At 37.2% G+C, this 23,303-nt stretch overlaps 2 protein-coding genes and 10 non-coding genes across 27 annotated transcripts in view; 9 read left to right on the forward strand and 3 right to left on the reverse strand.

Moving 5' to 3' along the window:
- Positions 1-60: 60 nt before the first annotated feature.
- Positions 61-10,177, forward strand: TAF1D (TATA-box binding protein associated factor, RNA polymerase I subunit D). 11 transcript variants are annotated; one of them, XM_038568313.1, is made up of 14 exons: positions 61-211; positions 1,642-1,756; positions 2,491-2,866; positions 3,663-3,838; positions 4,343-4,403; positions 4,775-4,950; positions 6,103-6,136; positions 7,353-7,402; positions 7,619-7,653; positions 8,431-8,478; positions 8,822-8,854; positions 9,368-9,421; positions 9,789-9,830; positions 10,070-10,177. In XM_038568313.1, the coding sequence occupies exons 2-6, from the start codon at positions 1,719-1,721 to the stop codon at positions 4,940-4,942; spliced, it is 819 nt and encodes a 272-aa protein (XP_038424241.1). In that variant the 5' UTR covers positions 61-211; positions 1,642-1,718; the 3' UTR covers positions 4,943-4,950; positions 6,103-6,136; positions 7,353-7,402; positions 7,619-7,653; positions 8,431-8,478; positions 8,822-8,854; positions 9,368-9,421; positions 9,789-9,830; positions 10,070-10,177. The 11 variants fall into 11 exon arrangements, with proteins under 11 accessions (XP_038424241.1, XP_038424242.1, XP_038424244.1 ...); XM_038568315.1 differs by lacking the exon at positions 61-211 and adding an exon at positions 370-500; XM_038568314.1 differs by lacking the exon at positions 9,368-9,421.
- LOC119865055 lies at positions 5,813-5,938 on the forward strand. Its single transcript, XR_005375924.1, has one exon. It is a non-coding gene; the product is annotated as a small nucleolar RNA SNORA40 (small nucleolar RNA).
- LOC119865052 lies at positions 7,174-7,304 on the forward strand. The gene has a single exon (XR_005375920.1). It is a non-coding gene; the product is annotated as a small nucleolar RNA SNORA18 (small nucleolar RNA).
- LOC119865059 lies at positions 7,448-7,519 on the forward strand. The gene has a single exon (XR_005375926.1). It is a non-coding gene; the product is annotated as a small nucleolar RNA SNORD5 (small nucleolar RNA).
- On the forward strand, positions 8,221-8,359 carry LOC119865046. The gene has a single exon (XR_005375914.1). It is a non-coding gene; the product is annotated as a small nucleolar RNA SNORA8 (small nucleolar RNA).
- Positions 8,596-8,730, forward strand: LOC119865048. The gene has a single exon (XR_005375916.1). It is a non-coding gene; the product is annotated as a small nucleolar RNA SNORA1 (small nucleolar RNA).
- On the forward strand, positions 9,031-9,103 carry LOC119865045. The gene has a single exon (XR_005375913.1). It is a non-coding gene; the product is annotated as a small nucleolar RNA Z40 (small nucleolar RNA).
- Positions 9,452-9,577, forward strand: LOC119865051. Its single transcript, XR_005375919.1, has one exon. It is a non-coding gene; the product is annotated as a small nucleolar RNA SNORA32 (small nucleolar RNA).
- On the forward strand, positions 9,863-9,991 carry LOC119865047. Its single transcript, XR_005375915.1, has one exon. It is a non-coding gene; the product is annotated as a small nucleolar RNA SNORA25 (small nucleolar RNA).
- Positions 10,144-23,303, reverse strand: part of CEP295 (centrosomal protein 295) — a 52,835-nt gene continuing 39,675 nt past the window's right edge. For 2 of the 6 annotated variants that reach the window (XM_038568303.1, XM_038568308.1), the window contains 13 exons: positions 20,700-20,852; positions 17,152-17,249; positions 16,506-16,608; positions 15,923-16,093; positions 14,979-15,118; positions 13,691-13,862; positions 12,460-13,082; positions 11,668-11,808; positions 11,032-11,104; positions 10,761-10,925; positions 10,573-10,678; positions 10,403-10,493; positions 10,146-10,318 (listed from right to left, as the gene is read on the reverse strand). In XM_038568303.1, the coding sequence (XP_038424231.1) occupies positions 10,280-10,318; positions 10,403-10,493; positions 10,573-10,678; positions 10,761-10,925; positions 11,032-11,104; positions 11,668-11,808; positions 12,460-13,082; positions 13,691-13,862; positions 14,979-15,118; positions 15,923-16,093; positions 16,506-16,608; positions 17,152-17,249; positions 20,700-20,852 (2,075 nt within the window). In that variant the 3' untranslated portion in view covers positions 10,146-10,279. Of the gene's footprint in view, positions 10,319-10,402; positions 10,494-10,572; positions 10,679-10,760; positions 10,926-11,031; positions 11,105-11,667; positions 11,809-12,459; positions 13,083-13,690; positions 13,863-14,978; positions 15,119-15,922; positions 16,094-16,505; positions 16,609-17,151; positions 17,250-20,699; positions 20,853-23,303 lie in introns of those variants that run through there. The other 4 variants (XM_038568304.1, XM_038568305.1, XM_038568306.1 and 1 more) reach the window with 4 other exon arrangements.
- On the reverse strand, positions 16,696-16,765 carry LOC119865053. Its single transcript, XR_005375921.1, has one exon. It is a non-coding gene; the product is annotated as a small nucleolar RNA U2-30 (small nucleolar RNA).
- On the reverse strand, positions 16,955-17,034 carry LOC119865054. Its single transcript, XR_005375922.1, has one exon. It is a non-coding gene; the product is annotated as a small nucleolar RNA U2-19 (small nucleolar RNA).

Below are 23,303 nucleotides of genomic sequence, written 5' to 3' on the forward strand. Positions count from 1 at the left end.
GAGCCGCGGAGCGGGCCCCTCCTCCTGACGGCGCTCAGGCCCCGCCCCCCGCCGCTCGCCCCGCCCCCGCAACGCCAAAATGGCGCCCCGGGCCTCGCCTCCTCCCATTTTTCACGATCCTCGCGGCGTCCGATTGTTCTCGCGAGATTTCGGGCCCACTATTAGCTGGGTCGCGGGGAAGGCCTTCCTTTCCTTCCGCGTGGTTGTTGAGGTAGGCGGTCGTGGCGCGTTGGGGTGCTCGGGACGGGTTGGGGGTGCTGAATGCGGGCCTCCGAGGCCAGGGTTGCGAGGCGCGACTACGCCGCAGAGGCCCGTGCTGCGCCGGCGCTTGAGGCGCAGGCCGTTGGCCGGGGTGGGTGGGGAGGAAGACCCGACCGTCGGGCTGGTGAGCTAGGCAGGGGCCCTGCGCTGCTCCGGACGCTGGAGCCGCCGAGGGCAGGCCCCAGGGTGATGGGCGTGCTGCCTAGGGTCGGGATGCAGGTGGTCGGGACTACGGACAGGTACACGTGGCCTCCTGCCGGGTCTTGGAATAAGGCGCGTTTCTTGGGGAATGTTTTGTGAACGGTTTCCGGGAAAACGGTTTTTGAGTCAACTGTGTTGTAATAATGCGATCTGTCTTAAAGATCTGCAATAGGAAGACAGATCTAACCTCCAGTATACCATCAGTGCCATTGCCCCCAATATTTGTTAAATTCCGTGTTTGAGCATTTATCTCATTAATTCTTAGATCTTTGCATTTTAAAACACTACCAACCAATCCTAAGATTACTGTGAGTCCGTCGGACAGTTTGCAAATCTCCAAGATTTGCGTTGACCTTGATGTTTTTCCGTATTTGAGGTATTTTGCCCTTTTATCCTAGGGTTTCTTTCTTCATCACTCACTTGTCCTTCTCAAGCGTACTAAAGACTAAACACAAAAACGGAAGAACGCCGGCATCCTCTATAAGGGAGATGCGGTAGTGAAACAAGACTTCTTTGGGGTTTTTTTTGCCCATTACTCTTAAGATCTCCCAAGGAGATTTTGAAAAGGGAAACATAGGGCACCATTGTGTGGTCTGTGAGCATTACACTGAAAAGTTTGAGAATTCAGGACTTAAAAAGTAATATGCCAAGGAAGAGGTTGCACGGTGACATTGATGAATCGTGCATAGGGTGAATGAGAAGAGGCTACAAATGGATATCCAGGATTTTTGATTGAGGTGGTAAATCGTAATTATTTTTCCTGGTATGCTGAGGCAACACTGCCTTCTGGCTTTGAGTTATTCCAAGGAGTTTACGTCTGCTGCTGCCTTTGGCCATTAATTGTACGTGAATACTTGTACATACATGGTTAGTAAAATTACATTTTGTTTTATGAGAAGATGTTTAATACTCTTTATGGAAATGACAGTATCGTTCTGGAATCTTAATCCACTGGATAGATTTAGAAGACAACTGAAATAGGGAAGCAATTCAATTTCCAGATTTTAGAATTTGATTGCAAAATGATAATTCTTATGTAAAAATGTTATGGGCTTTGTATATAATTTTGCCTTAATTTACATAAAATGGCATAATACAACTACATTAAATTTTGTATTACTGGGATGCTAGCTGATTCTGTTGGCATTTGTTCAGAGACTACATTTACTGAATTTTCAGAACTCTGAAGCAAACAAGTGGTGAATACAATTTGGAGAGGACTTGGGAGAATAAGTAACGAATTTTCTCAACCTATAATGGCATCTAATTCAGCTGTAGAAATTGACAATGAAAGGTAAGTGCCTTTTTTTTTTTAATTCACCACCACCACTAGATTTTTTTACTGCAAAACTGACTAAATTTGACGATAACCTTTGTATTACTGGGTAAGCAGTAAAGATGTTTTTCAAGAATTAGGAAAGAAAAGGAAGGTCTTCAATTTTACACAGGTCTTCAGTTTATTTATATAGTTAACAGTAGGACACGTTCTTAACCCAGGGAAACAGAAGAATATTCTCTGGGCTAATTTGATCTCTTTCTGACTAAATCACTCCTAATCTTAAAACAGGAAAATGGACATCAGTGGGGAATATTGCTTAAAAATCAACTGGTGATAATGCACATTATAATAGTGGTCGCAGGTAATATATACATGATGGAAATACCTAGTTACTGGGAAATCAAATCAGCGTTCCTCCTGTTTTCAAGTCAGAATCTATCTGCTAGGCTACTCTTGCATTATATCAAGCAAGCTCTAGCAGTAAACAAGACTGTCTTTGGAAATTAAAGTTAACATTATTTCTCTTGGAAGATCATTTTTTGGTAAGTGCTATGGCATATGGCACATGGTGTTACTATTTTAAGTAGCCAGAACTAAGGAGTTGGCTTAGTTAGTACTGAGCCCATATTTTTAAAAATTATTCTGAACATGTTTTCCTGCTTTTGGTCTGTGGGAGAAAACTACATTATGGTAATAAGCATTTGGTAATATAAAAGGGTGCAATTAATTTTCCCCCTTTTTTTTCCTAGTGATAATTCTTCTGGTAGCAGCTTATTTAAGACTCAGTGTGTCCCTTACTCACCAAAACAGGGGCAAAGAAACCCTATTAGAAAGTTTGTTCGTTCATCTGGAGGTGTTGAAGCAAGGGATTCATCTAGTGACTCCTCTTTTGAACCAAGACCACTGACTTTAAAAGCTATTTTTGAAAGATTCAAAAAAAAGAAACGTAAAAAGAGGAAATATAAGCCAAAAGAAAGACCAAGGGGAAGACCAGAAGGAAGAAAAACCACTAGACGCTCCCAAATAAATAAGAAACAAGTTAAAGACAAAGGATCTGGGTTCCCATTTTTAGAATCTGAGAATGTAAAAAAGCCATTACCATGGAGAAAGATTTTAAGCTTTGAGGTGAGTCAGTATTTTATATGTAGATACACATAGCTAAAAGTCTAATCTGACTTGTTGGCCACTTTAAGAGTTTAGGTATGCCAAAAATTGAATCTGTGACTTTGATAATATTCTTCTGTAGTGACTTAACTGCCACTTCAAGACCAACCCATCCTTTAGCACAGACTTCACCTGGGTTTCTGGGTGGATTGTTAGCTGGTATATTCAGTGAATATACCCATATATGAGGTGCCTCAAGGCTGTTTATATAAAATCCCTTGGTCTCATCAGGTCATTATAAACATCCCTCAAACTCAAGTGATTCCAGGTGTTCTATAGTAACCTAAGTCAAACCCACCCATATCTTCCATGTGCAGTGGCTTTAGTAGAGGTCATCTTATACTGAATATTCGATTTTTGACAGAATTGCCTCATAACTTAGCAGTAAATTCAAGTATTTGAGTTAAATGCTTGCATAGTTTATAACATTTGCTCTAGAATTGGTGATTTCAAAGAATACTCTCTAGCCTTTTATGTTTTAAGCTGATTATATGAACATTAAAGATTTGTTTGCATTGAAAATGTTTTTAGAAATTCCCAAACCAGATTTGTGCTTAGTTTTTCTTGGTATACCAATTTAGATAAATTTGGTAATGTGCTGGGTAGATAGTGGATTCCTTTTACAACCAGCATCTGGTATATGTGACCCACATATGGAAGAGCGAGTAAATTAAGATCACTTACAGAGTTTGGTGATCTTGAGACATGAGAGAAAATTTTATATTTTGTAAGACTATTAAAACTGTTTGATATTCAGCAAGCGGTGGCAAGAGGATTTTTCAACTACCTTGAAAAATTGAAGTATGAATACTATCTCAAGGAATCCTTGAAACAAATGAATGTTGGTGAAGATTTAGAAAGGGAAGATTTTGACAGTCGTAGATACAAATACTTGGATGATGATGGATCTCTCTCTCCTATTGAAGAGTCAGAGTAAGTTTAATCATGTGACATATTTTGTTGGTCTAGATTTTATTGAATTAAATCTGTTTTTAAATTTGAATGTTGGCGCACCTGGGTGACTCAGTGGTTGAGCATCTGCCTTTGGCTCAGATTCTGATCCTGGGGTCTGGGGATTGAGCCCCACATTTGGTTCCTGTGGGGAGCCTGCTTTTCCCTCGGCCTATGTCTGTGCCTGTCTCTCTGTGTCATGAATACATAAAATCTTTAAAAAGAAAAATAAATTTGAATGCTAATTGTTCCATACTGTTAGGGATTTGTCTGTACTTGAATCGTGATGTGAGCACATACAGTAAGCCATGTGGGCTGTAGTTGAGCTTGGTGCTTGAGCCATCTATTTTGGGATGTTATATACATGACAACATAATTATTCTCCTTACTAGTATTGCTGCTTCAATTGTATATTAGGACTGTATACTACTAATTGGGTTGTAGAATATTTTGTCAGATGAGTGAAGATATATTTTAATGTTACAGAACAGTGGAAGAGGCTGCAACAACTCTTGAACATGATGATGGATGTGATATCAAATTGGTGGTAAGTGACATTTTTGTCCCATTTCATTTTTGGAGGATAGCAGTTCTGTGGGAATAATCTAATCCATTATTGTCTGAATTTAGTTCTTGAAAGGTGCCATGGATTTGTTGCAGGGAATGTAAAAATAAAAATAGGGGTTATTTGGATACTTGATGAGAACACAGGCTTTTCAGTAGTGTTAATAAGTTAATAGGTTAAGTTTTGCTGTTAGGATGTCTAATTAGGATTTTCTAATGAAAAAATAAGCTGAATTTAATTAGGTTTTTAACATCAGGTCTTAGTCACCAAGTGATTTAAGTCACCTAGAGTTGTTAATGTGTAACTACTAAAGCAGTAAAATTTAGTAATTAATACTGATCTTTTTTATGCAGGACAATAATGAATTCATAGTAAGTTCTGAAATACCAAAGAAAATGAATCTGTATTTAGGACAAGAGGAATATACTGAAGAAGCTGCTTCGTCTAAAAAGAGAGCATCAAAATCCAAAAACATGGGACAGAGGATAGAATGGTCTGAAAAGGAAGAGATAGGAATATGAATATTAAGGTAAATGGGAAACAACTTTTCATAGAAAGTAAAGGTGATAGATGCAAATTACCTATGTTGGTGTAGTGATAGAACCTGGTTAAGGAGAAAAAAATCTCTGAACAAGTTTATGAAACTCCTACAAAAGAATTATTAGAAAAAATATTTTAAAACAGTGAAATTATACATGTAGAAAAAATTGAGACTTGCCTAGCACCAAATAATAAGTAGAAGATCTTACTGTTTTGTCTATATTTATTTATTTCAGAGTTTGCAAAAATCCAGACTTTAAGATATGGAAGTTTTTTCCTTTGTGGTTCTATAGTAGCTACTTGCTACTTTAATACTTGGTCTTTATCTCCATACAGACTCATTCTTTGTAAGCATTTTAAAAATTCTTATAATTTACAGTGACTTCTTTCAATCTGTTGTAAATGGAAGGATATTTGAGCATTCAAATTAAAGAAATTAGAGACTGTAATCCTGGAAACCTTTATTATGGTAATCACTAATGATGGACAAACAACCACAACAATCGATTCCTCCAAGTACTTAAAGCCTTTTATGTTTTGTTTGTTTGTTTTAACATTTTACTTATTAGAGTAAGAGCATGAACGTGGGGAGAAGCAGATTCCTTACCGAGCAGGGAATCTGACACAGGGTCCAATCCCAGGACTCCCAGGATCATGACCTGAGCCAGGCAGGCACGACTGAGACCATTTTGATCACGGTTATTCAGACAACAGAGACCTTTAGAGTCGAATGTATAGTACTGTAATAAGCACTTATAAGAACTAGTTAGACTATCTCAACTACTACTTTCTTATCACTACTGTATATTGCTAATTAAATTATGCCACTAAATGTCTAGGTATTTTAGGATCGCACTTGTACATGTTTTTGTTTAGCTGTGAACAAAGACTTAGACTAAGTGCAAAAAATAAATCCTCTTTTGCAACCCAGAACTCATGGCTCAGTATGAGTTTTGATACAGATAAGAAGGAACAACATCCCTAAAACAGATTAAAGTGATGGTAGGGGTATTGACAAACTGAAGGTAGTTCCTAGGCTGTAGAACTACTAATGGCACAGATAAAAGGTTAATGTCAGCTATGTTGAATTGGTATTCTAATTTTAACATTGACATGAAACAAAGATGCCTTCTTTTTTTAGGCTTTTCACTTGAAAACAGTGTCTGGACTTAAAGGTATGTCTTATGCTTTAGGTGAGCTTTTGTATCGCATTTGTTTAAATGTACTTTGTCAGACAACCTAAAACCTCCACAGTTTTTTTTTTTTTTTTTTTTTTTTTAATATTTTATTTATTCATGAGAGACATAGGCATAGGGAGAAGCAGGCTCCATGCAGGGAGCCTGATGTGGGATTCGATCCCCGGACTCCAGGATCACGCTCTGGGCTGAAAGCAGGTGCTAAACCGCTGAGCTACCCAGGGATCCCCCTTCCACAGGTTTCATTCCTGAAAGACATTTTTCCAGTTTTAAATTTCTGTTTATAACATGATTCCAGAAAAATGAATTTTAGGGTTCACACATTTTCTAGTGATAAGTGCAAGCTTCAGTTTACTTGCAGGAAAAGGTGTCTATGAATTAAGTTTATAGAAATCAGAATACTGGATACCTGTTTTATGCATTTATTTTATTTTAAAACTAATGCATCAAAAAAATAAAACTAATGCATCATCTAAAATGAAGTGTAGGATTTAATAGTGTGATGTTAGAAATGATAGAGGACACAAGATTTCCTAAATCTGAATGATGCAAAGGTTAATTAGAAAGCACTCAATTTATCTTCCAATAACTTCCTAAATGGGAAAAACATAAATACAGCCACATTAATATTTTCCTGTATTTTTAATAAGTGATATCAAATAACTATAGCTCTCAGATGAGGCAGAAAATTAAATTGGTATAATCTGGAATGTTCTAGATAAAACATGATGTTAGTAGAGTTTGCAAAATCAAGACTTTAAGATGTGGAAATCTTTTTCCTTTGTTGGTTCTCTATAGTAACTACTTGGTACTTCACCTTTAGTACTTGGTGTTCCATCTCCGTACAGACTCAGACTCCTTTCTGTAAACATTTAAAAAAATCCTTATGTAATTAGTTTATGGAATGATTTCTTTAAATTTGTCATCAGTGGATGGTGCTTGGCTTCTTGCACAATTTCGAACTCAGAGCAGATCACAGTTATTTTTGTTGTAGAATCTTTAAAAAATGTAAAGGGTTTGAGGTCTATCCCGATGGGGCTTTTTCTGTAGACCTACATCGTTGGAAACGCCTCATAGAGTATATGTGTGGTTTCCTTTATTCACAGAACTATATGTTAGATCTGTGGGAAAGAACTACAAGACATCTATCTGCTAAAACTCTGTGAAAGACCTAATCGCATCTTTTAAATCTTAGGTATTGGCGTATCCCAACAATCTGTACAGTTCTAGGGTGTGATAGTTTAGGTAAGTTTTCATTGGGGACAGTGTAATCTTTGGGGTACCATTACAGTTCACATGATGAATTTAACTGTTCAACTGCTGAATGATACAGACATGAACTAAAACTTAATTCTGACAGAGCTGATCATAGCTAAAAAAATAATTTGGATACTAACATATTTTTAGATTTTAATCAAACTTAAATTGTCTTTAATCTTTTATTTGGTATTTTATCTTTAGGGGTGAATACGATTTGAACTCATTCATGTTTAGAGGTAGGTGGAATGTATAATTTCTGTTGAAATTTTTTTTTCTGTTGAAGTTTATTAAGGATCCAAAAGTTCTGAAAAAGTAACAAGTGAGTAGCATAGTCTAGTGTTATGCAGGAGTTAATTTGATATGCAACAGAAGTATCTAGATCTTATACAGAATTGGACAAACTGAAAAGACTGCTTATGTATAGAGAATAACATGAAAATGCCCCTCTCTTTGAATCTTTATTAAGCAAGTTTTGTGGTTCATCCTAATAATGAATATCTGGATACGTTGCAAATAGGGATATATTGGATTTTCTTATTTTGCCTAATAGCAATCTGAGCAACTGTGATCCTGATTTCTAATGCATGATTTCTTCTAGTGATTTGACTTAATAGTTCTGTATGTACATTATATAAAGATAGGAAAGATAACAGGAACTAGGTTTACAAATTAAGATGCACATAAGATGGAATGATAATTAGGAATAAAGGTCAAAATACTTTATAAGAACTAAAGTTTCTTGAAGTTTCTCAGGTAGTAGCATTGCAGTCTTGAGGTAGAGGGGTTTACAGTTTAGTCAGGATTGCACTGCATGGTATCTGCACTTAGCAGCTCAGGTCCTGCTGGGTGTTCAAAAGACAGTGCAATAGAAATTCAGTATCTGGCATCGTTGGTTTTCTTGGCTTCGTGCATGTTAAACCTGGTATTTTTATTGAAACAGTATTCCTATAGTTTTTCATTATGTTCAGTTTTGAGGTACTCTTCAAGAGGAACTAATGCTTCTCTTTTTCTAGGATGTTTGAGAACCAGGAAGATCATTTATCTATTTAGACCCTAAATGGGTAAGGCTTTCTATCTCTTGCTTCTAGTGGCTGCTTTCTTTTGGTTGGGAAAACAGCAGGACTTCTATAAAGATGTAGAAGCCTTTGTATAGATTATAAACTTGAGAATTTTTATAAAGCCTCATTCTAGATGGTAATGGGCACTGTCCTTCATGGTGTCCAGAAATTGTTAATGTGGCTACATTGAGACACAGGTTATGCTTCCATCACAGTAAGTTTATTGCTGTGGTGACAATGAGGCCTGTAACATTTTGTTAGGCTCATGGGGTAGAGTAGAAGTGAGACCTTTCAGTATTTTAGGTCATTTGCCAAAATAGCAATCTGTACGTCTGCAATTTTCTAGGGCTCTAAAGAAATTGGACCTCAAAGATTACAGGTGAGATTTCCCTTCAAAAGCCCTTTGTTATAGGAGATGGAATCCATTTACTTACTTAATTTTGCAGCAGCTAATTCTAGTGGTTCATTATCTCACCACTTTAAAAAAAAAACAAAACAAAACCTAGATGTTATTAAAAGGACACAGTGAGTGTTTATATGGTTACCAGTGATTTGTGATGTTATGATGACAGGCAAAATGTTCAACTGCTCTGAATGGGCTGAATGAAAGTAGCCTTTCTGAACATCCATCTAAATGTAAAAGTTAACCATGAATAGCTACTTTTGGTGTTAATTATTACAGGGCGTTTTGTGTCAGGGTATGAATGCAGATGTAGATAGTCTTAATTTGTTCCCACATTTAAATGAACTGAATTAAACAATTATTCCAACTGTAATTTTTAGTGTGGAATTTTCAGCACATAAGTAATACAGAACTGAGTTTTGGGATACTTTGGAATCTGTATGTAATTAACTGCATTTTGAAAAATTTAAACTTTAAAATTTTCCATAGTGGGGAGTTTTTGAAGTATGTCCATATTCAAGTGGAGATCCGAGAAGACCTCTGGCAAGTTTATTCTGTATTTTAACCATATAATGGTCATTACCAAGGCTTTGAGAATGCAGTTTCTCATTTGCTGTGGACATGACCATAAAAAAATTTTCCCGTTAGGTTTTCTTCCTTTTTGCTAGTTTGCTAGCATTCAGCCTATTGGGAACATTTTTACCAACCTCATTCTGTTTCCACTGCCTAGATCAGCATTGTCCAGTACAAATTAACACAGGCCATAATGTGATTTGGTAGTAGCTATATTTCAAATTCTCATCTGATTACATGGCTAGTTTATTGAACAGTGCATGCCTAGATCTCTACTCTTGCAGATGTCTTTTGCTTAATCCTTCTGTTAACAATCATGCATGTTCCTGTTACATAGGACAGTGACAGCTGTGGATTGAACAAAAGTTTGTTTTAAAAGGTATGTGCACATTTGAAAAAATACCTTGCAGTAGGTCATTTCAAAGAGGGCTTGTGGGACTAAAACCAAGAGCTCTTAACGCTGTGACCAAATATTGGAGTTCTCCATAGGATGTAATAGTTACTCAATAGTGCTATGTTTTTTCCTGAGGAGATACAGGATTTAGCTGCTTCTATGACTAGTCAAGTGGGATTAAGAAATGACTCCCAAATTTAACCAGTGTCTGCTTTCGTCCTCAGTGCTATTTTGAAGATCATCACTCTGGCTTTGGTGGAACTATGGTGATTGGCGGCAGAAGGAATCACATGTCAAATATCTTAAATAAAAATTTTATTAACTTTGTCAAATATCTTAAAAATTTATTAATTTTAAATAATTTTGCCTATACCATACATAATTTAAAAAAAAACTTTACACCTTTAGTAGAACTTTACACCTTTAGTAGAAAGTCAGCACGTATTTTTGGCTCGAAGTCTCTCTAGTGTTTTCTGTAGAGGAACAAAAATTAAATGCAGTTAACAGCTGCAGTATACCCTAGACGTGGAAAAATACCTGTAGAGGACCTAGCTCACCTTATGAAATTCTTTTGCCCTTGCTCTGTTTTGGGCATATACATCTTGCTTTGCTTTCTCTTCCCTTTTCTGTTTGACTTCAGCTAACTGACTGTAAAAAGTTCACAAATTTAGGACACACACCTTAGGAATGTGAATTACTATTCATACACACATACATACACCTCTACCTTAGGGCTCTTTGATGCATGAGGGCTTGTGCAGTCTTTCTGTCTTCAGGAAGTGACACTCTAACCTTAATCTTATTCACACCCTTCAGGCGACTCACAGCTGAGCCTGAGCAGAGAACAAGGGACTTGGCAAACATTGCAATGCTACATTCTCTTGTGAGAACTGATGGAGGTGGTGTGGAACATACCTATAGGTTTCTCCTTAACTGTTTTGATTTGAGAATTTTCAGAAACACGAAATTTATTCTTTATTTCTTTCTGTCTCTGGGAGGATCTCTCCATAAATGGCTTTTTCCTCTTTAAAAATGCTTCTTGTAAGCTCCCAGGAAGAGCTGTGATGTTTGGAGGGGTTTCTGTTTTAAAAAAAAGATTGTGGGCAATGTGGACACTGGAACTGAATAGGGAACTCCCGCTGGCCCCTCTGTTAACACTAAGCATCTCAGACCCCCTAAGGCATACCTGCGCACAGGATTACTGGCTCCTCCAAGTGGTGTTCTGATAAGTCTGGGTAATCTGAGGTTGCTGTACTCACCTAATTGCAAAAAAATTGTAGATAAATTTAGCACTGTTCACCTCATTGAACAGAATCACAAGCATAGGTTCTAGACCTTTAATAGTTTCAAACCCCTGGTTCCCTTTGGTAGACAAAGATGAGGTCTTAGGGGGAGGTAGATGAGTGCCTACTCTTAATCCCATGTCCAACAGACTTTATCTCCTGTTCTACTGCCTTCACTGCCTATCTTCCAGAGCTCTGCTGCCTTAGAACATTTTTGGAACAAATTCATCTTTTATTGAATCCGTTCATTCATGAGTCCCAACCCTTCCAAGTTCTGAGATGAGGTCTATAGCATAAGATAAATGTCTTTAGGACTATTATTAAGTGGCACAGAACAGTGCTATTGGGCAGTTTAAGAGCCTGTCCCCTTTTCCTGTTCACTTTGTAGTTGATTGCATTTGCACTTAATAAGGGAAAGATACTGTCTGCAAGCAAAAATGTAAAAAATGCCATGTGGAAAAAACTTGTTTCCTTATTCTCAGCTATAGGTTGCTGTATAAATGAGGTGTGTTCATATTAAAGGGAGCTCTAAAATTTACCTGAGAATTGCTTTTTGCCTCATTTCCTTCCTTTTCTTCAAGGGTTAAGTTTGCAAAATCCATTTCAGCAATACTGATATCACTGGTGCTTACTAATGTAAGCTCTGGTTCTTCCATTATACCATGGCCAGACTCTGTCTCCTGTGCAATAAAATTCAAAAGGAAACCGTATCCAAAAACAGCCTTAAGACATTAGAAATGTAAAAATACAGGTTACAGAGGAAGGTCTCTGAAGACCAAGGTGGTGCCTCTCCCACCCCCTTTTTAGAAATAATTAAGACTTTGGGGATACGTGCAATGATTATTATAAGCCCAAATGCTTTACTGTAGGGCTATGCAGATACTACAAATGCAGATTGGTGGGGCTCTGCAGAACCTGTGAGGGTAACCTATCTAATGAGAGCAGTAGCTGGTGGGCTGCAGCCACACAGAGGCCACTGCTGCAAGACTACATTTTTAGAGGGAATTTAATTACTGAACAAAAACTGCAAAAAGGCCACCTCTGTGGCCTAGAGGTCACTCTTGTTGGTCTCAATATAATTTCTATCCTCTGTTTATCTGTGAAAGGGCAAACAATACTAGAAGGTAAAAAGCATATTCAGGCGACTAGTTGAAACCAAGCACATTAATCCAATGCAGTGCAAAGAGGCTGAAGCACAGGCCAAGCTGCTTGAAGATGGGTGTGTCCACTGGGAGCAGGAGTGTTAACAAGTTGCTTTATTGCTTCCCTTGAATTTTGTTTCAAGTCTTTCCTGGAAATGAATTTATTTACATACAACAGATTTCACTTACCCACACTGGAATAGAGCTCTGTAATGATCCAGAACTTAAAGCAAGCTCTGATTGTGCTACTTGAGAAAGATTTTTGATTTTTGGAGTTTCTGCCTTAGTTGAGTTCTCAAAATATTTTTCATTCTGAATAGAATATGGTGCCTGGACTGAAGTTCCCATCTCCACTGTTCTGTAGGGACAATCAATTTCTTCCACATGTGATTTTATATTTAAAACCTCATGGGGTTCATTTTTGTTTCCACTGAATCCCCGACTTTCTAACATTGTATCAATCCCTCTTTCTGATAGTTCTTCAAAATCCAGTCTTTCTTTTCTGCCTTCTGGTTGGGTTTTTATTGAGCACTCACTAGAGGTAGACCCACATGGAGTGCTATGCTGTTGACTTAAGGGAAGAAATACATTAACTTCATCAGAGGAACTGAAGACTGAATTCTGCACATTTCCTACAGAAAGCTGGAAATGAACACTTTTTTTCTTATTTTGCATTATTTCAGAGTAGTGATTTTCCATGCTTTGGGAAGAATCTCTTGCTTCAATGCTAAAAATAACTGGTAGATCAGCATGCTGACTCCCCTCCTGTGAAGAAAATTCTGGCAGAAGCTGTTGAAAAGATTGTTCAGATCCTGCAAGAAATAATCATAATTACAGGATGTGAAATCTGGATACAGATACAATCTCTGATAGTTGACTAAATTGCAAGTAATGAAATAAGATTACTTCCTACAATTTGAGGAGTGAAAGCTGATGTATGTATACATGAATAAAAAACTAAGAGGATGGTCACAGTGATTTTCAAATAACTACCGCTCCCACCATGTTATCTTCTCCTAGTCTAATAAAGAAAATATAGTTGTTAGACATGATGAGGATTCTTCCCTAAGAATTTTGATTTTAATAATAGAACTTAAACTAAAATGTACATGTTTCGAAAAATATGTACATATATGTGTGTATATATAAAATCTGTACAAGAAGTTTTAGAAGGATACTTAAAACTTAACCATAAGGGTTGAGGTAAGGAAGTTGAGTAACAAGAGGCAGCACTTTTGCTTTTTATTTTATCAAGTTCAGAACTGTAAGATGCAAACAGCATTATTATTTCTGTTATCGAGATGAATACACAGAGAAACAGAAGTTGTAACACTGGAGATGGGTGAGGACAGGAGCAGAGACACACCAGGAGCTGATAGGCACAATTTCCAAGGAAAATAGATTATAAACTTAATCATACCCTCAGTATCTGTAGCAAAAATCTGAGCTGCAGCATGAGCCAAGTGAGGATCAGGCTGCTGGTTCAAGCTTATATTAGAAGAATTCAGGCTGGTTCTCCTCAGTGCTGTAAAGGAAACAGTACTTTTGGATGATAGAACAGCATGGTGGCTTTCACATGAAGAATCTGAGTTCTGATGGAAAAACAATAGAGAATATGGATTATGTATTATCAATTGAGTCAATAATCCTGTTCCTATGATACCTTAATAACCACATAACTTTCACAATAATTTGCTATTTAAACCCAATTCTTCCATTTCAGTTAATATGAAAGAGACTTAAAAAAATTATTTAGGGGTGTGGGTGGCTCATTTGGTTAACTGTCTGCCTTCAGCTCAGGTCATGATCCTGGGGTCCTGGGATCGAGGCATCAGACTCATTGCTCAGCAAGGAATCTGCCTTTCCCTCTGCCCCTTCCCTTGGGCTCCTGCTCTCTCTCAAATAAATCTTTAAAAATACACAGATATATATAGATAGATTTTAAAAATTAAAAAATTATTTAGAAAACAAACTGCAAATTAATCAGATAGTTTAGAATATGAGGAGATCATTTTTGAAAAGCGGGAACTATTATGTACGACAGCCTGAGATGTTAGGCTATGGAAGCAGAAAGACCCAGGTTTGAATATCAGCTGCCTGATACAGGAAGAGGCTTTAAATTTCATAAAATTAATAATAATAAAAATGTTCTCAAGCCTTTTATGGATTATACTCCTTGTATATGGAGATACAATGAGCCTGTAAGCCGCTGGAGATACGGCTTACAGGATAAAATTCTAGTACAGCTGGTTTTCAATCTTGGTTCCACATTAGAATTGCTTGGGGAGCTTAAAAAAAATTCCTGATAACCTAGGCACTCCTAGAGACCTTGATTTTTTTTTTTTTTTTAAGATTTTATTTATTTATTCGTTAGAGACAGAAAGAGAGAGAGAGAGAGAGAGAGAGGCAGAGACACAGGCAGAGGGAGAAGCAAGCTCCATGCAGGGAGCCCAACGTGGGACTCAATCTTGGGTCTCCAGCATCACGCCCTGGGCTGAAGGTGGTGCTAAACCTTCTCGGGCTGCCCGAGACTCTGATTTAACTGGCCTGGGTACAGCCTGGGCACAGCCTGGACATTGGGAGTTTTAAAAGCTTTCCACATGATTCTAATTAGCAGTGAAGGTTAAGAACCATTGTTCTGTTCTAACAGAAGGAAAGATAAAGTATTTTTGAAAATTCACAGCAATGAAGCATCTACATTAATATACCTGGTAAAAGTCTCTGCTGTCTTGAGAAATCCCAGAGTATGATGATGATATGTCAAAATCTGGATGTGGTTCTAAGGGTTTAAATAGCTGACGATGCAAATTTGGAAAAGTGTGTTCCAATTCTGGAAAGTCAAGGTCAACTGTTGTAATTTTGAGAAAAAAAGAAAAAATTTAATTTTAGGTAACTGCAATTTAACAAAATTACTTCTATTTTTTCACTGCCAGCAGATCCTTTCAATTAAGTCCTATCATTACACCCCACATTCAAAAAATAAGGCTACTCTCAGTGACCAAAACCTTTGACAAAGTTTCCATTTTTACTAGCTCCAAAATCTTATGAGGTTAATTAGAAGAAGCTATATGATCACTGCTTTACTATAAGCTTTGTTATTCTTACTTATTTCATTTTAGGATCAATGATTTCAGAGGAGAAAAAAAGAAGAAAAGTTCACTGTATAGGATGTTATAATGGGCCAGGAATTGTGCTTCATGTGTATTATCTCATTTAATCTCCAACATCCCCCTTTTAATAGAAGATGGAGTAAGTAACCTGCCCATGGTCTCACAGCTAATCAATGATCAAACTAGGGCCTCAAGGTCTGATCTGTGAACTCTTATTCTCTATTGGCAATACTGCCTTGGTTGTCAGAGTTAAGTTTGCACTGGTAGAGGAAGATTTTCTCATCTCTTCTACAGGTTCTTCAGTCTAATTGGTTCCAGATCCCCTCTCTCACAAATGCCCTCAACTGTCTTCCACTTTCTATGTCATAATTGCTGCAGCAGTCCATAAAAACACGAAGCTCAAACACTCTTTAGAACTAAAAGGATGGAAAGTTATACAAAAGTACTGTTCAAAATAATTTTAGCCCACAGGTCTGTTTTTTCAGTCATCAAATTTGCTTCATTTATGTGCTTGTCCATCATCTGCTGCATGTGTGTCTTACCAGATGTAAATTTTTCCAATGCAGGCAGCACAGGTTGATGAACTTCCCCAGAGTCCTGCCGTTGATAAATAACTTGTGATGAGGGAACTATAGAACTTAAAATATTGGTTTCCTTTTCTTTACCAGTGGCAGATTCTTGTTCCCTGTGGTCCACATGCTCTGAAAATGACCCTGAAAATTCAGTTTAATGAAAATACTTAATGGCTGGCCACAAAGTTCCTTAGAGACACACTTTGGCAGAGAGGCAGAGCCAAGATACACTGACGAGGGATCAGAGGAACTAAGAAATCTGCTCAGAAAGATTCCCACTGAATGGGAAAAGGTGATAATAGCAGATAATTTTCAAAATGTTGCTGGAGATCCACAGAGCATCCCTGTGGGTCTACAGGCCTGTGACGTCCAGTCATGTTTACGGAGTATCATACTGTCCACTATTCTCTCAGGCATGAACAGTTTATTTCTGAGATTTAAAGAAACAATTTTTCAGCATACTGTGACAAGCTCTCAGTGTTTGCTCACCACTGTATTGATCTCAGCTGATGCTGGCCTTTCAATTTATTTACAAGCATGCTGATGTTATTACCTGGATCTGTAAGGCTCAGATCTGTGTTCTCATAACTTAAAAAGCTTCCAGTAGAAATAGTTATTGACAATAATGGCTCATGATAAATCTCTTCTGTTTCAGCCTAAAAATGAAGAGGAACGTTACACTACAATGTAAGAAGTAATAGCTAGAAAAAACCCAAATCAGTGACATTAGTAATGATGAACTCTGAGCTCAGATCAAGTGTAGAAACCTTCATAGTTGTAAAGATCAGTAGTAAAACCTTTTCATCATTGCTCAGAAATCTACACACAGATTCCCTCCCCACCCCCCAATCTCATTCATCAAGTCCTCAGTTATACACGGTCACCTTTAAACACATACACACACACACACACACACACACACACACACACACACGCACGCATGCACGTACGCACATACACACCTCCAGCCATAAGCCCTTATTGTTCTAAATTACTTTTGCTTCTCAGAACTAGAGAGATCATGCATCAGGTAGACTGGAAGGTCTTCTGATGCTCAGATTTGGCTATTTTCATCATTGATCCACTACAGTAAGAGCAGATCTCAGAGAACACAGACTTCAATATTTTACAACTTCTATAAACTAAAACATGAAACCAAACAGCTCTAACCATGGAGTACACATTAAGACACTACTAACATTATCTGGCTTCACAGCTGGACTCAGATATGTATGTTCTTCCTCCACAGCATAACTTAATACAGCATGATTCTCAGCCACAGTCTCCTTGACCCTGACTGAAATTGGAGGGAGGGGGGAAGAGTTTAGATTATTACAAGTCAAATTCCTAGCACCAGAGGGTATCATTTCTATTTTCTTTCATATTTTGCTTTGTAGAATTGCCTTATCCTAGACCAAAAAAGAAACAAAAACATTCATTTTATTATTCATTAAAATGTCCTAGTCAGCACAATATGCTTTTCCCTGGAAAAACTGTACTTATTACTCTACAAATAGAAAATTACCAGTATGATGGGAAATGCTTTTGCTATTAAGTGAAGCAAGAATATTCTATTAATACAGTATGATCTCAAAGTTGAGAAAAATGCATATAAAAAAAGACCAAAAACCACAATATATAGAAATTATTTTGTCTCACTTAATAATAATTCAGGTATCTGAGTTAATTTTTCCCTTACTCCAAGAGCCAACATTTATGAGAGAAAGCTGGTCAAAGTGTATAGTTATCTGTGGCTCTGAGATAGAATAAAATTAAAACTGTGCCACCAAATATATAAACTAAAAACATGTGTCTCATTATCACCATGACTTTAAGAGATATCACACACATTAGAAGTATGTTTTTTAAATGTTTTTGTAAGAAATGTTTTTTCAAAGATAACCCAGGACACACACATAATGTATCTGTATTTATAAAATAATATCTATATTATGGATAATGAGGCAGAAATAAAAGTAATACTGAATATTATAAGTACAACTTGTTTTTAAACTTTTTTTTACTATCTTCTTTTTCATTAAAAATATATTATTCTGACCTGATATAACCAATAAACTGTTACTTGGTTTCTTCTATACATGCTAAAATTTTCAGTAAAGAAACTAAGATATGGTGCAATTTTACAGTAGTTATTTTTTTTAGGCAGTTCATTCCAAAAGCTAGTTGGGAGATAAGAAGCTAATCTAGGGTTTATCAATTAATAATCATAACTATACTGTTATCTGTAACAGATACCCTCCCAGGGGGAGGATTTGGGTAGAGTAAGAGGTGAAAAATAAAAATGAGAAAGGAATAAGGTCAGAGTTATTTAAAACGTTGCAGAATTCAGTGGAGAGGTTGCTGAAAGAGAAACAAGTATCACCAGTATGAGATTACTGAAAAGGGGAAGCAGTGTCATGAAAGCAAAGCCTTGAACAGCCATCTTCCTATGATATTGAAGAATTTCCTGCTTTCCTTCAGAAGCAAAGCACCATTTCCTGCCTTCCTACAAAAGCAAAGGGTACAGAGCTTGATTTTAGTGATACCACCTTTATAAAGCTACTAAGAAATCAAGGTGAGGTAATGAGGACCTGAATAAAGAGGAAGGAAGGGAACAGAGAAGTAACAAAGCTGATACCTTCCTTTTAAATACGAGATAATATGAATGTAGGGATGATTATAAGAAAGAGAAAAGCAGCCTGAGAGCTAAGAGCTGACCTGTCCTTGGTGTTCTCCCATTAAACATGAAAATTTCACAAAATACCAATACCTAAAAGGTTATTTTGTGACCATGATGGATCAAGATGGAAATCAGGCTACCAGTACTCATGTCTGATTGTAGACAAAACGATGAGTATTATCACAAAAATGACCAAGCGTCTCCTTATCCTGGCCTGAACTGAGACAGAAAGTTTAATTTTTATATATTTTTAATATGTCAAATATAATTAAGGATAATAATTTTCAAAAAAGATGATTTATTTGAGAGAAAGAGAAAGTGAGAGAGAATTCCAAGCAGATTCTGTGCTAAGCAGGGAGTCCAATGCAGGGCTTGATCCCATGACCCCAAAATCATGACCTGAGCCCAATCCAAGAGTTGAACGCTTTATTTTTTATATTATTTTTTTAAAAGATTTTATTTATTTATTCATGAGACACACACACACACACACACACACAGGGAGAGAGAGGTTGAGAGAGAGAGGCAGAGATACAGGCAGAGGGAGAAGCAGGCTCCATGTAGGGAGCCTGACGTGGGACTCGATCCTGGGACTCCAGGATCACGCCCTGGGCTGAAGGCGGTGCTAAACCGCTGAGCCACCTGGGCTGCCCCAAGAGTTGAATGCTTAACTGACTGCACCACCCAGGCACCCAAAGAATGATAATTTATAATAAAAGCAGTATGTACTCATTAGCATTTCAGAAAGCACCAAAAATTAGAAAGAAGGAAAATTCCTTCTTTTCCTGCTATTCATAACCAACCACTTATTGCACTTTGGTGTTTTTCTTGCCTTTTTTGGTAAGAGTAATGGCTGCTTCTTTACCAGTTATAGCTTTCATAAAGTTCATTCCGTTATTCCTACCTCCTGGATAATTCCAGTAATGGAACTGCCCCTGTTCCGTTACTCATAAGCAATGCCCCACCCTCCTTGAAGCCTCCCCCAAATCACCTAATACAAGCCCAAATCTTCTAATACCTGTACCAAGACACTTCAGAGCTCCCTGTCCCAAGCATTCTACCTCACTGCACCAAGTCAGAACACTCAGCTTTGTTCAACTATAGGTATGTTCCTATCCCCTTTAGCTAGTAGACAATGACAGGTAGAGTAAAAAGGAAATAAAGGTATTCATTGGCTAAATCTAAAAGAAAGTTAACAGTTTTATTTTAAAATGTTGGCTCTCTCTCATCTCTCATTCTATTGAACTATAGTGACAGCTAAAATAAAAAACTCTGGTTAGAAAAGATAACTACTTAAGATACCTTGGAACTAATGCGGCAGTATGAACTAGAACTACGCTTTGTAGGGTAAGCAATATTACACATATAAAACAGTTTTACACATGCAGAAATTCAAAGAGATTAAAAAATTAATACTGGTCGTGCTTGGGAGGCAGGATTAAGTGATTTAACATTTTTTCCCTTATAACTCTTTTCCAAATATTTTAAACACAAAGCATGCCATTTAGAATGCCACAGAATATTTTAAACATAATATTTAGTAGTATTAAATATGGACTGTTACAAATAGATTAAATACATAATTTGTAGAGGTTGCCAACTGAAAACCTCATACTCTCCTATATTTCCTACTAGCATTTATTTAGTAAAATAATTTAAAACCAAATTACTAGTCTCTAAATAAATTACTAGTCTTCACTTACCTCATTCTACTATTTGTGTAAAGAAATACATGCTTTTTGTAAAAAACATACAAACAAAACAAAACCCCAAAACAAAAAAACCTATAATACATGAACATATGAACGAGAAAGTGAAATCCAGACTCCAACAAAGGTACTGTACCTTTGGTGATTATCATTCCAGACAATTCTCAATGCATAAAGACAGTTTTACCACCTTCATTTAAAAAGTACAAAGGACTACACAGTATAGATACACTATAATGATTCTATTACCAACCATCACTAGAGTTATTCACCATTTCTTATTACAAATTACACTATAATAAATATCTTTTGTCTACATCTCCTTGCACACAGCAATTCTACTTCCTATTTCTCTCACCTGCTTCATTGGGGTCATCACCACAGATGTTCTCCTGGGCAATTGGGTAAAGACAACCAAATGCATCACAGTCCAGTGGGCTGCCAAATAAACTTTGTTCTCGGCTTATTGAGACCCTTAGGGGGTCCCTGTCTTGATAAAAATCTGGTTTACCTGGGAGAAAGAAAATATGGACTCATTAGATTTTCACTTATGTTTCTAGAGTTAGTTCAAATGAAAATAGCAATTTAGATCACAGGTAAAAATCTATGTAGCAAGAAAAATAATAACCACTTATCTTTCACTCAGGCCTTTAAATTATTTCATTTTGATTTTACTAACTTTTTAATGATAGTCCCACTTCCAACACCAAATAATACTTCAGTATTGACCAAGCACAGGAAAAAAATGCCTGGAGAATTCACTAACCATTAATAGTACTGTAAGGTATAATGTGTTCACACAATAAAGTAAAAAAATAGCCAGAGCTAATCTGTGGTATAAGAAATCAAGATAGAGGTTTATCCTGAGAGAATGGAGAGACAGGAATTAGGAGGACATGTATGTGGAGTTCTCTAAGGTTTTAGTTCTTGACCCGAGTGGTGGCAACATGGGGATGGCTATTATAGTGGTAATCACTGAAATATAACACTTAGGATACCAGGTATTACATAAGGAAAGTGTGCAACAGGGAATTGAAAACAGGGAGAATGTTTAGAAATATGTACGTGGAACACATCCATCCCATCTCCAAAGGTCCCTGTCCCTCAACATCATCCCTACAGGATACTAAAGGTTTATTTATTCTCTGGAGAAATGGAACCTAATACACTCTGAAAATAGGGGCCTTGGAACTGAAAAGAAGCAAGGGTGGGAGGAAGTGAAAATGCCATAAGGAAATCAGGGGTTCTCAAGTCTGCACCTCAACATAGCAACAGCCAGACTTGGATCAAGCTTGTGAGGATCTTCTCTTAAAGAAACTAAACTGTGAACAGACTCCAGGAAAAGAATCCCAGATACTAAATGGAGGGTACCCAATGAGAAACCCCCTTTCCTAATGAAATTCAGCAGGAAACAGGTCCCGCCCCTTACAGAATTTCTAATTCGCCTTTAGCATCCCACTCAAATATGCAAGACATTAGAGAAATGCTCCTTAAAAATGGGAAACAAAAAAGGAACAAAAGAATTCAGACAAATGGAGAAATATAGGAACCCAAACAAAATACTATATATATTCAGGGTAGGTAATATGTTGTATTTGTGAGACAACAGCAGGATGCTATGAAAAAGAAAAAAAAAAAATCCCCAAACAGGAAAAGAGTAAGCTTTTAGAAAACAAAATTTGATAGTCAAATTGAAAATGCGTAAGTTAGAAAAAAATTGAGGAAATTCTTCCAGAATAAAAACCAAAAACAAAAGAAACTAGAGAAGAAAATCGGAGGATCAATATAGATCCGTGTCTTTTTTTTTTTTTTAAGATTTTATTTATTTTTTTAAATATTTTTTTCTTTATTTATTTATGATAGTCACACAGAGAGAGAGAGAGGCAGAGACATAGGCAGAGGGAGAAGCAGGCTCCATGCACCGGGAGCCCGACGTGGGATTCGATCCCGGGTCTCCAGGATCGCGCCCTGGGCCAAAGGCAGACGCCAAACCGCTGCGCCACCCAGGGATCCCTAAGATTTTATTTATTTGAGAGAGAGAGAGGAGAGAAAATGAGCAGGGGGAGGGGGAGAGGGAGAACAAGAAGCAGACTCCCCACTGAGCAGGGAGCCCAACAGGGAGCTCCACCCCAGCACCCTGGGATCATGACCTGAGCTGAAGGCAGATGCTTTAACTGACTGGGCCACCAGGCTCCACCTAGCCACAGATCAGTGCCTTTCAACATGGCTTTATCATCAGCTGCCTAAGGAGTCTGTAGCCATTATTTTTGGTCTAAATGCCTCCTACCTCTATGAAATTTTAATAACCACAGATATACTGTTTATCTTTTTATGTATACCTGTGCTTTAATATATAAAGAAAGACTTTTTCACCGCCCCAAGAACTGACATAGGTCCCCCAATTTTAACAGGAAGATGTTTCAGAGAAACTGGTGTGATCTCACCTTCTATTAGAGGTATGTGATAGAAGTATTAGTGTGAGAAAACATCCAACAGAAACTTTAAGCTAATAAAAAAAGGAGAGAATTTACTATAGAAAAGAAGTTTTACAAAACAGAAAGAGTATTATAGTACACTAATTTTTTTTAGCAGTGAAAAATAATTACACATTAGCATGAGGGTAATTTAACTTGATTTTTAAAAACTCATTGCCAAGCACTACGGTAAATATACGAAACACATAAAAGACTGAAAAGTGGCTGGTAAGGTTCAGGGGTAATGGGTGGGGAGGGGCAGGAATAACCTTTTAGCACTGTTTGTCTTTTAAAACTACTTGCCTGTAATATTTTGACTAAAAGTTTTACCCAACGTGTGATAAGGGCTAGGATAAAAGCTCCAAAGGCTCATGAGAGGGACACTTGATCATTCAGGCCACGTTCACCAGAAAAGGGACACTGAACCTCACTCTTAAGATCATGAAAGGCCTGGAAGGTGAAGCTGGAGACTGAGACTTAATGCAGAC

The sequence above is a fragment of the Canis lupus genome, chromosome 21, assembly GCF_011100685.1.
Source record: "Canis lupus familiaris isolate Mischka breed German Shepherd chromosome 21, alternate assembly UU_Cfam_GSD_1.0, whole genome shotgun sequence".
In the NCBI taxonomy this organism is placed as follows: domain Eukaryota; kingdom Metazoa; phylum Chordata; class Mammalia; order Carnivora; family Canidae; genus Canis; species Canis lupus.

Coding starts and splice junctions, on each gene's coding strand:
- TAF1D (XM_038568313.1), top strand. CDS start 1,719: ATGGCATCTAATTCAGCTGTAGAAATTGACAATGAAAG. Junction 3,839..4,342: donor TCTCCTATTGAAGAGTCAGA/GTAAGTTTAATC, acceptor TTAATGTTACAG/AACAGTGGAAGAGGCTGCAA. Junction 4,404..4,774: donor GATGTGATATCAAATTGGTG/GTAAGTGACATT, acceptor TTTTTTATGCAG/GACAATAATGAATTCATAGT.